A 10,908-nucleotide genomic window follows, 5' to 3' on the forward strand; every position below is an offset into this window, starting at 1 on the left:
CATTTATGGTAAACTAGGATTGGCTAACAAGCAGTTTGTTCTTACGAATTTGCGTGTAATTTATCATCATTACATCTCAAAAGAATGTGAAAATGGAGAAATAATGGACCTTTGATTGATGTGTAACTATGAGTATTTTAAACTGAAACAGAAATATCAATAAAATGTTGGATCTGAATATATATCTACATAACACCGCAAATGACAATATATTATTTTATAATATGTTCTGAATTTTTCAATTCAACGCTGCAAGCTCCAACATATTGAAATTAGTTTATCGGATTGCTGGTCGATCAGTTATATTTAGTAATCTTTGATGGTTGATTTTTACAATTTGTCATCGTTTATTTAATCATGCATTTTAAGCAATAAGATCGTCATAATGACCTTGGTCGCTCATCCATATCAAATGCATTACAACAATATGTAGAACAAAATATGGCGGAGGACTGCTAGTTTAGTTTCTTGTTTTTGAAGACGGATTTAAGACTTCTGAACGGGGAACAACTTCGAATATAACTTTTATCTTGCATAGATTAATGCGTATTAAGTCCACATTTTAAATCGATTTCTTCACCAGTAATTTAGCTTCCTTCATCCTGGCCAAAATAATAACGAGAGATTTATTTGAAGTCTTGTTTTTGGTGGGTACAAGCTTGTGGTGTTGGTGCTCTTCATTCCTATGTTGGTGGATTTAAAGTCGGCTACGCGTACAAATCGTTTGTGTTGTTGTAAGAACACTATGACTGAAATTATCCACCATATTCTTATTAATCGTTATGAAAGTGACTTGCGAAAGAAAACGTATAATGTATTTACACATGTATCTCAACTTTGCATAACAAAGCGCCTTAAAGTAAGTAGCATCTACTTCCTTTGTACTATGTGTCACATTCACATTATCCTGGTGTTTATAAGTTTCCTCAATATTTACGTTTAAAGTCACCAATTGCGTGCACAAATTCTTAAGTTTATGTTTATGGTGTACGTAAAACTCCGCGCAGTCTTTAGTTCCCATTGCGGATTGACGGTGGACAGGAAAATGGTTGATCTCAGCTCGGAACCAGTCAAATCTTTGCGCGGAGGGTTGCAAAATAAGTATGCATGTAATGAAACGGATTTGCGGTTTACGGCATTGTTGATCGCGCCGTTTTAAGTTATGCTCCGTAAGCCGAAATATCGGACTCGCGGAGTTGCAGTTGGAAATCTGTAATTACCAAGTGGGAAAATCCTAACATTTTTTCACAACCTGAATGGGAAATCAATCAAACACGATATTTTTAAATCGTGTTATAACTATATAAAGTTATTTGTGTACCGCTAGTTCCATTTAGGTTACGTAATCTTATGGTAGCTGGCTGTTTTATAATATAAATTTTCTTGTTTGATGAGAACATGTGAAATGAAAATTAGATTATGAATATCATATACAACATCTTGGTCGTGGAGCGTTCTCAAAACGATTGTCATGCAAGTATTGGTTTGAACGTGTTGTCATCGGTGAAATTAATCAACATCAAAATAATATTACGGTTATACCCATTCAGATAAAGTTCATTGTTTGAAACAATGTGTCAATAATTATTCATTATTAAGTAATATCGAATGTTTTATTTTAGCCCTCAGTTAAGAGTAAGCTTACCTATAATTTTTCAGAAATGCATGCACTTTTGGAAAATATGATATTCGTTTAAAAGAAAAACAAACGACTTACGACTGGAAACCCATTACTATATCGGCAAGACTGAACAGTCCATTAACATAAGTATAAATATAATAGTTATATGTATAATTATGAGTATACAAGTATGCAAGTAAATTGTCGCAATTGGAAATTGCGTGTTTCATGTTATATAATTAACATTGATGTATCATATCATATATTCTATGACGGCACGTGAACTTGTGAAATTTTTGTCCCCAATACCTACTGGTTTCAATAAGAATAAGAAACACGACAACTACATTTCTTCTTTGTATACCCCAATAATTCATATCCAAATTAAAACTATATCAACGTTTTTTGGTTACTTGTCATAGTACGGTATAGTTATACAATTAGACCTGATATTCACTTAACAATGTTTGCATATATCCGATATATGTTTTGCCGTCTAGTCTTCAACTTTGTAATTGAAAAATTATCATGGCCTGTACGTTATGAAATACTAGACTCTTGATACGCATTTTCTATATATCTTGATTATAAAACATAAACAATAATTATTACCAGCAGGATAACTAGTGCACACAATACAGAAATGGCTTTGGTTACATAAAAGCTTATAAATTAACATAATATTATCAATCGATAGAGCAATAGATTAATGGCTGAAAAACAGACGGACGGACGAACGAAATGACAAACGGACGAACGTACATACAGATAAATAGAGGAAACAAGATAGATAGACCTACTTCTACTCGACGCTTAAAGATAACTAAACATTTTTGGATACGATTGAAATACTAATATGCTAATATTGTATAATAAAAAAAACACCACTGGATACTTGTACGCAATTATTTATATTATTAACACACCTCACAAAATGTTCTGACGCTTCGCATATTTAGGCGTGTCAACCTTGATTCGTTTCGTTTATATGTGAATCAATAACCCAGAAAATGTGTTCCAGAAATACTTCGTGTCGCTGTAGACGACAATATTATCCCATGTAGACCGCACCCAGATCTTTTCTCCGATTGCAACCTTAGCGAAGGACTGCATGCTCGAACAGATTCTGTTCTCTTTATCCCAGATGTTAGATCTTTGTAACGGTCTTCCGCCATGCACAATTTCAAAGCTAGCCCATTTGTTTTTGGCATTACAGCTTTGCACCGTGAACATGTACACCCCACCTACAGATGCCGTGAAGATTCCAGTGTATTGGTCATAGCCACCACCTTCGTTGACCACAACGTCTCTGTACGGTATCCTGTCGTTCTCATTGTAGCTAATGTCGCCCACATTAAGCCGAGCGTGGAACAAAACAACAGGAACGATGTTCTTAACTAAAATCAATAAATGATTTTAAGTTAGTTTATTATTATATTATTGTTATGCTCTGAATTAGTACATTTTTTGCAGCTCTTATAGTATGTTTAATGTTGTTTTACATTGTAAGAAGGTATACTAAATATAACATGAACTATTTTATGTTTGTGGTGTTTCGATGGGTTGTATACGACTCGTTGAATGTGTGACGTGTTTCATGAGTCCGCAATGTTTCTCGTGAAAAACAACGTCATACAATCTCCTCTTGCGATGCGACCCAACGACACACCAGAGTGATGGCATATTTCATATTTATTAAATCCGTTTCATATTCCGGAAGACTAAAGTAAGGACAATTCAATTCTTTTGGGCGAACGGTCTCATGCAAACTCTTAACGGGCGTGTCTTAAAAATGTTTGCAAACTGAATATTTTGTAAAACAATACACTATAATAGGCATCACGTTTCAATATGCATAAACAAACAAAATAAATTTAATAAATAGCATTATTATTAATTACTCAATGTGTTTTTCAGTATGCAATAAATGTTTGCTTATTGAATAATAATCTATCCCATATCAATATAATTATTCTCCGTAATAGTTTACGGTATAAACGCGTTTATCCATTGCTTACTAAATAATTATCGATCCCATATCAATATATTCTCTGTAATAGTATACGGTAAGTACGCGTTTATTTTACATTTTTCCCAGTAAAATTCAAAGTTCACTGTATTGTTGTTTATTTGATAACAATGAATAACCGCAAACCGCTTTAAATGGAGCATAATTACTTTTAAGTCTATATAAATGTGGTAAGAAAAATGTTGAACGGCAACACATTTATCACCAGCTTTTCCTGTCATATTTGTTTAAGTGATAATAGACGCTCTTCTATATTTACAGAATACGTATCTGGTACAATAAAGCATTTCCAGTGCATTTTGCAAAATGATCATGATATGAAATTTGACAAATCGCATTTCAATCTTTTATTTTATCGTAACTGTTATTTCAAAAGACAATGTACAACATAAATTATTAAATACTGTTTAATGACACGACAATGCGTATTGGAAAATGTGAGACTTGAAATCGGCCATATTTGTGAACATCACGAAAGAACATCCTTGACGATTCGTTCCTATTACTGAAACGTTCCGATTGGTAACATGTTGATGGTGCGTAATAATTGTGAGCATAAAACCGACTTTTTAGTAACGAACGCCGTAAGAATTGTTACGAAGAAAATAATGGGATGGTCAGTGAATTGAAAACATGTTCTCCAGAAGATGTAATTATAAATGCATGTCTTATCATCATCTGATATTAATATGTTATCACATTGTTTTGTAGAATTATTGTATCAAGATGTAAAATAAAATGATTTGCTTTACCTTTCATAGCATTGAGTTCAAACCTCGTTTGATCCACCAGTGTCTGCATTTTCGTTTCGAATTCCCTCTTTTTTACTTCCAGTGCTGCCATAGCATTTCGGAGCTGAACGCGCTCGTCGTGAACCATTTTCAAATTTTCTTCAACCATTGAACGTGTTGCAGTTATGTTGTCCAATGTGTCTTTAAAAGCTAAAACATTGCTCAGAGCTCTTTCCAGAACTTTTTCTTCGTGCTCACACTCGGAACAGACAGGGCAAAATGGTTCCAGTGAAAAAGATGTCCCAAACATGACGGCTAACGCGAGAAAAATCCACATTGTTATTGTTGGACGTGCAACTGTTAACGAGCTTCTAACAATACACCGTCAAAAACTTCTGGTCGTCGTTACTTAAAAGCCGGATCTAAACTGCTTGATTTTGCGGTGGTAAAATGTTAACCTGCATTAACTAGTAGGCTGGGTTTATCTGCTAGTGATTCACTGCTAACATCAGAGTGTTTATTAATAGAAACACGTGTTTGAGCAGACAGCCATTTGGAATAGCATTGCATCTGTATTTACATGTAAACTTGATTTGAGTCATTCGCTAGCTATTGGCTGAGAGAAGTTCATAACCTTTCTAGTGGGCGGTGCTTAGCATTAACAGGGAAATTTGAATTTCAAGCAGACAACAAACTTTTTTTTTCTGTTAGTCAATAACTATATAACTTTCAACCGTCAAATTACACATACATATTGTTTGTATACTAAAGTATATGTATGCAAAATTTCATTGGAAAATATTAAATACAAACTTAAATATTATGAAAATAATCAGTTTTGTTTTCTGCTGTTTACACACCAGTGTACAACTGAAAAGTAGAGATTTTGTGAGTTTGTGGCCCTTTTATACTGCTTCTCTGGTGTTTAAATATGAAAAACAGCTGATATTTGGATCTTTTCATCAAGTTATAAAGCGCATGCATTATATTCAACCTAAAAAAATATGTATATACTAGTAAACCGTCCCATTGATATTAGTTACGATGTTTCTGCACAGTTGCTATTGATTTTTAGTTTGACGCGATAGCGTACAAATAATGAAGCGAGTTTTGCAAGTCAATATGAGCTTAGCTACGCTGGGCGGAGCGTCGTTGTATACAATCGATATTGGCCAATGAAAGTGCACGCTTTGCATGAGCGACAGCACTCGTAGGCCTGCGTTACCTGTAGTGCGTTCAGTTACAGCGAACGTTCGCTATAGTTCGCGAACGGTCGCGAACGTTCGCTATTGAACGCTCGGTTCGCAGCGAACGTTCGCGAACCGAAGCGAACCCTCTCGGGAGGTAGTTCGCTAGCGAAACCAAGATGGCGGACATATAAGTTGTCGTTGTTGTTCAGTGTAACTTCGATATTTTTTGTATTTTTTGTAGTACATAGAATGAATTGAATTATAAACAAAGTGTATAGGAGGTTTGGGGGATTTCGATAATGACGTCAAGTTTGCGCATGTTCCAATTTCGGCCGTCAACACTGCGGCCATTCTGCTATTGTTTGCGTTTGATGAACCGCATCGTGATAAGGTTTCAATCATATTCGCGACCCTTTTTGAGAACAACAAAATACTCAGAAATTGAAATTCTTTCAGATTAAATAGAATCCAATGAACGGGCGAAAACAAACAACAAATTGATTATTTTTATGTAATCAACATAAAGAAACTGATTTGAACCTATATGTCTGTAAAAACTTACCTTGTTACAGATTAACTAAATCCTCTTGATACATGTAAATGTTTTATTTAATTGTTCACACCAATATTGACACTCTTTATTTCAGCATTTTTAACCACCCAGTGTTTAATTGCCCCTTTGTTCATCACAAACCGATTATCTCGATATGATCGGATACTGTCCAGACAATTACTAAGAAAACAGGGTGTCATAAACCCAGGGACCTATACTTGTATGTCTCTGTATGGGGTCATAAACCGCAGGTGTCTGGTCATTAAACACGATTTATGATACCTCCATGTCATCTCTTGGCATGTTAAGCCAAAAACTTAACAGTTGCTTTAATAAAATATTTGAACATATTTTAAAAAATAGACGTACATTTGTCCGAAATGGATGAACAGGAACTATTAAGTATATACAGAGACGTAGATAACACGCTTTATTATATAAAATGGTCTGACCTTCCAGTCTCTGTTATCTACATCTCTGTTATATATATTAGCCAGTTTAAACCAGAGACCTACGTCTCTGTTTAAACATAACAAAAACGTGTTTAATAATAACAATTCATTAAAAATATTGTGGAAATTTACTGCTACACAATTAACGTATTTAACGGGTACCTGCAAATATAACGTTTAAATATCGTGCGTTACTGCAATGTTCGAAACATCATCGTGAAAACAAGCAATCGCGTTTGATCATAATATGAATATAAAATACTTGGGTAAAATAAATGTATAGATTTATGGTATAACAAAATGCCAGAATTTTATCGCTCATAACACTACAAAAGAGTTTTCAATATACATGTACATTCAAAGACAGTTCAATTCGCAAAATATGCATGTGTTTGTTTCCATTTAAATGCTAAAATTTATTAATATTTTCATTAAATGAAAACGAAACAAAAATTCATTCAATGTAAAAGTAAGTTACAATTTCATTTGAAGATTGTAATGTATTGCGCTATTTTAGGGCTTTATTTTATAACTGATTCAATGCACCTCTTACACTAAATTTCGATCGCTAATGAAAAATAACACTATCGCATCCACACCACTTATAATTATAATAAAACTATTATAGGTTTTATTATTTTAGAAATATCTTTTATTTAAGTCTTAATTTAAAAAAGAATACGGGTATTTATAGTTTTGTATTATGAAATTGTCAGTATTTAGTCTTCCGACGACCTTTCCTCTGATACAATATTGTTATTCGCGATTTCCTCCATCAAAAACGCAATCAATTTTCTGGGAGCCGCCATCTTGAAACGTTCGCGCCGAACTTATCGTTCAATAAGATCGAATCGGAAACGAACGATCATTGGCGAACGTACGCTGTAACTGAACGCACTACTGTAGTGCGTACAGTTACAGCGAACGTTCGCCAATGATCGTTCGTTTCCGATTCGGTCTTATTGAACGATAAGTTCGGCGCGAACGTTTCAAGATGGCGGCTCCCAGAAATTTGTAGCGATTTCGATGGCGGAAATCGCTAATAACACAGAAAGTACTTAACTAACAGATATTTAAAAAAAAAAGCTATAATAATTTGATTATAATTATGAGTGGTGTGGATGCGATAGTGTTATTTTTCATTAGCGATCGAAATTTAGTGTAAGAGGTGCATTGGATCAGTTATAAAACAAAGCCATAAAATAGCGCAGGGACCTATACAAACATGTTTGTATAGGTCCCTGAATAGCGCAATAGATTATAATCTTCAAATGTATTTGTAATTTTCTTTTACATTGAATGAATTTTCGTTTCGTTTACATTTAATGAAAATATTTATAAATTTTAGCATTCACATGGAAAAAAACAACACCTGCATATTTTGCGAATTGAACTGTCTTTGAATGCACATGTATATTGAAAACTCTAATGTAGTGATTATGAGCGATACAAATCTGGTATTTTATTATACCATAAATCTATGCATTTATTTTACCCAAGTATTTTATATCGATAGTATGATCAAACGCGATTGCTTATTTTCACGATGATGTTTCGAACACTGCAAAAAACGCACGATCTTTACACATTATTATATCGGTTTACATTTGCAGGTACCCGTTAAATACGATAATTGTGTAGCAGTAAATTTCTACACCATTTTAAATGTATTGTCATTATAAAACACTTAAGTGTTATGTTTAAACTGGCTTATATATATATACTTAATAGTTCCTGTTAATTCATTTCGAACAAATGTACGTCTATTTTTTAAATATGTTCAAATGTTTTATTAAAGCAACTGTTAAGTTTTTGGCTTAATATGCCCAGAGATGACACGGCGGTATCATAAATTGTGTTTAATGACCAGACATATGTGGTTAATGACCCCATACTGAGTCACACAAATATGGGTCCCTGGGTTTATGACACCCTGTTTTCTTAGTTATTGTCTGGCTAGTATCCGATCATATCGAGATAATCGGTTTGTGATGAGCAAAGGGGCAATTAAACAATGGGTGGTTAAAAATGCTGAAATAAGGAGTGTCAAAATTGGTGTGAACAATTAAATAAAAACATTTACATGTATCAAGAGGATTTAGTTAATCTGTAACAAGGTAAGTCTTTACGGACATATGGGTTCAAATAGTTTCTTATTGTTGATAGCATAAAATCAACCAATTTGTTGTTTGTTTTCGTCCTTATTTGTGTTCATTCATTGGATTCTATTTAATATGGAAGATTTTCAATATCTGAATATTTTGTTGTTCTTAAAATGGGCCGCGAATATGATTGAAATCTTATCACGATGCGGATCATCAAACGCAAACAATAGCAGAATGGCCGCAGTGTTGGCGGCCAAAATTTGAGGATGCGCAAACGTGACGTTATTATCGGAATACCCAAAACCTCCTATACACTTTGTTTATTGTTCAATTCACTTTATGTACTACAAAAAAAAGGAAAAAATATCGAAGTAACACTGAACAAATACAACATATTTATTTGTCCGCCATCTTGGTTTCGCTAGCGAACTACCTCCCGAGAGGGTTCGCTTCGGTTCGCGAACGTTCGCGGCGAACCGAGCGTTCAATAGCGAACGTTCGCGACCGTTCGCGAACTATAGCGAACGTTTGCTGTAACTGAACGCACTACTGCAGTAACATTTTGCAGACGACAATTGAGTCGGAACAGTGGTGTAATGGTAGATCGCTTGCTTAGTAAACGAGAGGACCCTTGTTCGAATCCCGCCCTGACCACTGGAATTTTTCTGAGCAAGAAATTTATCCCACATTTGCTCTTCTCGTGGAAATTGCGCATTACATGCAAAATACAGTTAAATCATTTTTTTAGACGTAAAGAATTTTAATAACTTAAAGTTGAATTCATTACATACCACTAAATTGTTTTGTCGAATTCTCAAATTGTCATAAATACTTTTGTACTCCGAAACACGCTTCTGAATTTTATTGTTAACGCCACATAAACAAATTGTAGCTTCAAATAAACAGTGCTTCGTGTATTTTTGCGGTTTCTTTGTCTCAGTAAAAAGCGCGCGAAAACTTTGAAGACGTGTAAAACGTCACGTGAAATGTGTTGGTGTATTTAGTGAACAGCAAGTCAGGCGACATACGTGTGTTCAGTTGTAAAACCCCGTCTCGATTGGACATTATTTCACCACATCTTTTAATTGCCACATATGCGAAAAATTAATTTGCTACTTAAGAAAAAACTCGAATGTTTATGTTTATGAAATTCTTGAGCTTACTATTTAAAATGGAATATACGGGATAATCTGGCATTGAACAGCGACGAGATAAGAAGTAAGTATGCAGTAATTGATAAGAGTTGCGCTGATACGGATGTATTGGGGAATCGATCCAGTTGGGATTATGCGAGTCTATGCGTGAGAAAAAGTGTTCAGCAAAGAAATAAATGTCGTTATCCATGACCTTATAGGTTTTTTCTTAAAGAGTCATAACGGACCAAAATAACGTCATAAGTAACGTACAGAGGGGGGCTCATCTTTGTACGTAATGTAATTTGTCATGTCGGCAAAATTGTTGCTCAAAAGTTTAAAGAAAATAATTAAAATATTAGATACACATAACACAACATGTACATGATTCTAGGCTAGTTATTTTCTAGCAATTATTTTGTCTAAGTTATCTCTATAACATAACTATTAGGATAAACAGTGCACCCACAATTCGACCCGTGCTTTAAGACACACTCTTTATAAATTTCAAAGGGTTTTGTTCATTTCAAACGTGCGATTCAAAAATCTGTAACATAATTTTGAAAACTGAGTCGCGTCTAAGAGTATGCAATAGCGTACAAATTTAGTGCCTTCAGCGCTTTGATTTTGTAGATGAAGCGTACTATTAAATGGACGTTTGTTTAATATCCTTGTTGAGAAGATTGTTAGAGCCACCTGTTTTCTAAGATTATATTAAGATTGTATTAAGATTTTCTGCTTCAGTTGTTATCTGCATCGTATACGTTAATCTAGTTTCTCTGATGAGAAGTATTATACAAATAATTTCTGGTTTTCTTTTTCTAAGAAATAATTATCATGTCGCTTTAGTTAATGGTGCATGAAAAAAGATAATACTGGGTGTTTCTAGGATAAGAAACGTGAAATATATCTTAAGATCCTGTGAAACAGGGAGTTTTTTCCCGACTAATAAACAGATGCTTTGATTGTATGCATCTGTTGAACAGAAGAAACACCCTAAAATGTGAACCACACCAGAGTTGTTTTCATAAGCTGGAAATGTTTGAAAGACTGATGGTTAGAGCAAGAAATTCAAGTAATAGCTTTATAGAATT

The 10,908-nt window shown here is 34.2% G+C and overlaps 1 protein-coding gene across 1 annotated transcript; it reads right to left on the reverse strand.

Moving 5' to 3' along the window:
* Positions 1-1,717: 1,717 nt before the first annotated feature.
* On the reverse strand, positions 1,718-5,100 carry LOC127863122 (uncharacterized). The gene is made up of 2 exons (XM_052402490.1): positions 4,403-5,100; positions 1,718-3,018 (listed from the first exon to the last, which is right to left on the reverse strand). Exons 1-2 carry the CDS (start codon positions 4,716-4,718, stop codon positions 2,606-2,608), a joined length of 729 nt encoding a protein of 242 aa, XP_052258450.1. The 5' UTR covers positions 4,719-5,100; the 3' UTR covers positions 1,718-2,605.
* Positions 5,101-10,908: the final 5,808 nt, after the last annotated feature.

This window comes from Dreissena polymorpha, unplaced genomic scaffold (assembly GCF_020536995.1).
Source record: "Dreissena polymorpha isolate Duluth1 unplaced genomic scaffold, UMN_Dpol_1.0 chrUn001, whole genome shotgun sequence".
Taxonomy (NCBI): domain Eukaryota; kingdom Metazoa; phylum Mollusca; class Bivalvia; order Myida; family Dreissenidae; genus Dreissena; species Dreissena polymorpha.

Coding starts and splice junctions, on each gene's coding strand:
- LOC127863122 (XM_052402490.1), bottom strand. CDS start 4,718: ATGTGGATTTTTCTCGCGTTAGCCGTCATGTTTGGGACATCTTTTTCA. Junction 3,019..4,402: donor TGAACTCAATGCTATGAAAG/GTAAAGCAAATC, acceptor TATTGATTTTAG/TTAAGAACATCGTTCCTGTT.